The following is a 3,280-nucleotide window of genomic DNA, read 5'->3' as shown; positions in this document are numbered from 1 at the left end:
AAAAAAAAAAAAAAAGTGTGGTTCTGAGATGGTTAAGGATAAGAAGGAGAGAGAACATCAAACAGAGAGATGGAAGGGGAACTGGGCTAGGATGATGATTAGCATATTGGGATTCCCACTCTATTTATAGTAGTTCAGTTCTCCAAGCTCTACCTTCATACAAGTGCTACTGCACCCCTCCCCTCAATCTTACTTATAAGAGTCCCAGTCCCACAGATTGCAGACTAATTTCCTCAACTTCTTCCCTGATACATCACCACCAAGATGCTTTTTCCCTCTATAAATTAAGTCAAAGTATTAAATCCTCAATCCTACCAAATTTCATTATATTCCCCTTCGCTGTTCCTCTTCCCACTGACGGTGCACATCCCTACCTCCTCACTGAGAAACACAAGCATGTCTGCTGCCTAGGTCCTTCCCATTCCAGCCATGCAGACTCTGGCACCCAGTGAGCTGCTTCCTGCTCTGATTGCAGACCCACTCAGGCCAAATAACATTCCTCTGACCTGTGCCCTCCATTACTCTAGGCCTCTCCCAGACTTACCCAATTTCAGTTGCCTTCCTCCTACCAACTCTTCCATAACTGAAGCTGGCATGTTGCTTTTCCTCTTCCTGTGCCTTTCCCACCTCCCTTCTCCCAGAAGATATAAGCTGGTTACACTGATCAGATCTCAGACCTAGTCCTGACCATAAGAGGATATTTTATGAACCCACCAGTGTCCCAAAATGAACACAATCCTGGCAGCAAGAACCAGGGCAAGGCCTCGCTCTGATATACTTTTGTTGAGCGTACAACACATGGCACTCTACCCTCAAAGAAGCTTCAAGCAAGAAACTAGATTTTCAGTCACCAATATCTCTAGTTTTCCTCATCCCCTGAGTGAAAGATAGTTGTCCTTTCACTGGTCTTGTTTTTGAGAATTTTTCTGAGTGTTTTTACCACTTTAATTAGGGACTTCAAATATTACTAAATATATGAATGTCTAACAGCTGTATCCACAGATAAGAAATTCTTCCTGTACAATAAGGGCATAGGACCAACCCAAGACAGCCAAAACCTCCTGTGGCCAGCAGAGGGCTACTGTGGGTTTCTCCACCAAGCACCTCTCCAGCAACTGGATTCCCCAACTTCTTCATAACCAAAACCACAAAGTTCCAACTTCCTTTTCTCACCTGCTGTCCAGGAGCTCTCTGTACATCCTCAACCAGAGCCACAGCTTCATCGCCGTTTTCTGGGTGCTGCTCCCTCACCCAGGTCTGGATCTCCTCTGGCAAGATAGTCAGAAACTGCTCCAAAACCAGCAGCTCCAGGATTTCCTCTTTTGAGTGTGTCTTAGGCCTCAGCCACTGACAACAGAGTTCCCAGAGTTTGCTAAAAGCTTCATGGGGGCCAGTTACCTCCTGGTAGCAAAACTGCCTGAAGCGCTGACGGGAGGCCTCGGAGTCAGGGCTGTTACCTTGGGGGGCTGATTTCTGGCCCTGTGTGGGATCTCTGCTTGAGGATGAGTGTGCCTGAAGACTATTTTCTGCAGCCATCATTTGCTTCAACAAACTGGCTTACTCTGTTGCCACTGTACCCTGGAGATCAGATTACATCTCTTCTCACATCACTGGGAGGCCATGTTCTCCTGCAAGGAGTGTCTTTCTGGAATCCATGCGACATGAGAGTATCAGACATGTGCAGAGACTCACAGCTGAAAAAAAGGGCTCAACCTTGAAGGATGTCTGAAGAGGATGGAAAAAGACAATATAAACCTATCACACATTCCTTCACTCTGGTTCTTGTGATTTACTTTCTATCCCTTTCCTTTACTCCGTCCACAAATCCACGCCGAGGATCCAAAACACTAGAAATACTGAAACTGCCTTTACAAAAACCGTTAACAGTGAGAAGCTTATGACACTAAAAGAGGTATGATCTTACCAACTCCATGTTGCATTTAACCTCCCATCTGCCCTTGGTCATTCCTGGGTGTTGGCCAAGCTGGCTTTGGGAAAAATTTAGTTTATAGTTTGAATAATAACCTGTCCTCAAATTTAACTGCCTTTGTAAAACTAATTAAAGCCTACCAGGTTAGAAGGATGAGAGAGGCCTGAATTCTGCTAAGATGTAGGCATAATTAAATGATTATCCAGAGGTCACAAGAGTTGCAACTTCTGCAATTAAATAACATCACTATTGTAGAACCTAAGATTGGCCTTTTGAGATGTCTTTTCAGGTTTTTGATTTCTGACACCAGGTGGCCCCACCCAAACCAGAAAAACCTCTGTGGCTCCCACCTAAAAGCGCACTCAAGGGCTGTTTTCCACAGCCCTATGAATGCATTCCCAATCAGTCAGCATTCCCCCTTCCCTACCCACCTGCCTGCCAGAGCCCTAGACTCTGAATTTCCAGGGAAGCTGACTTGAATGAAAAAACTTCAGTCTCCCATTTAGGTGGTTCTATATGTATTAAACTCTTCCTCTATTGCAATTCCCCTGTCTTGATAAACTGGGTTTATCTAGGTAGTGGGCAAGATGAACCCACTGGGCAGTTACAATACCAAAAAATATAGTCTTCTTCCCAGCCAAGATTGTGTGTCTGCTAGAGAGTTACTCAAACTTCCTGACAATGTAGTTCACCTGTTCCTTCCCTTCTTCCTTCACATACTTAGGTCTTTTTCTTGTCTTCACTATCCTCAAGAAGGCTGGACTCATGTTCTCCATTGCCACCCTCTCCTCCGGGGAGAACTAGTGTGTGTGTTTTTTGATTAACTTCTTCATCACTTTTACTCTACAGACACACAACATGGATAAGCGACTGTTCAGGTTTGCTGTATTTTTTTATTTTCCAGCATTCCTTCCCCACTTCTGACAGCAGCATCTTCTTCCTTTGTGAAAAAGTTCCTCTCAGTGGTTCTGGTGGGGGTATTAATTACAATACCCGCCTCCGCAGAAGTGGCCATATGACACACGGCTGGGCCTATCAAAATTCTTTTCTCTGGCCAGGCACGGTGGCTCAGGCACTCCCAAAGTGCCTGTAATTCCAGCACTTTGGGAGACCGAGGCAGGCAGATCACGAGGTCAAAAGATCGAGACCATCCTGGCCAACATGGCGAAACCCCGTCTCTACTAAAAATACAAAAATTAGCTGGGTGTGGTGGCATGCACCTGTAGTCCCAGCTACCCAGGTGGCTGAGGCAGGAGAATCACTTGAACCTGGGAGGCAGAGGTTGCAGTGAGCGGAGATAGAGCCACTACACTCCGGCCTGGGCGAAAGAGCGAGACTCTGTCTCAAAAA

General features: G+C 45.7%; 1 protein-coding gene across 2 annotated transcripts in view; it reads right to left on the bottom strand.

The window, feature by feature from the left end:
- The window catches only part of LOC108286580 (zinc finger and SCAN domain-containing protein 32), a 14,263-nt gene that overhangs the window by 8,292 nt on the left and 2,691 nt on the right, over positions 1-3,280 (bottom strand). For both annotated transcript variants that reach the window (XM_037729879.1, XM_037729880.1), the window contains exon 2: positions 1,174-1,725. In XM_037729879.1, coding sequence (XP_037585807.1) covers positions 1,174-1,539 — 366 coding nt within the window. In that variant the 5' untranslated portion in view covers positions 1,540-1,725. The remainder of the gene's footprint in view (positions 1-1,173; positions 1,726-3,280) is intronic.

Source organism: Cebus imitator, unplaced genomic scaffold, assembly GCF_001604975.1.
Source record: "Cebus imitator isolate Cc_AM_T3 unplaced genomic scaffold, Cebus_imitator-1.0 Scaffold322, whole genome shotgun sequence".
Lineage (NCBI taxonomy): Eukaryota > Metazoa > Chordata > Mammalia > Primates > Cebidae > Cebus > Cebus imitator.
Note: the sequence above shows the minus strand (reverse complement) of the source record. Positions and strands in the feature narration are given on the sequence as shown.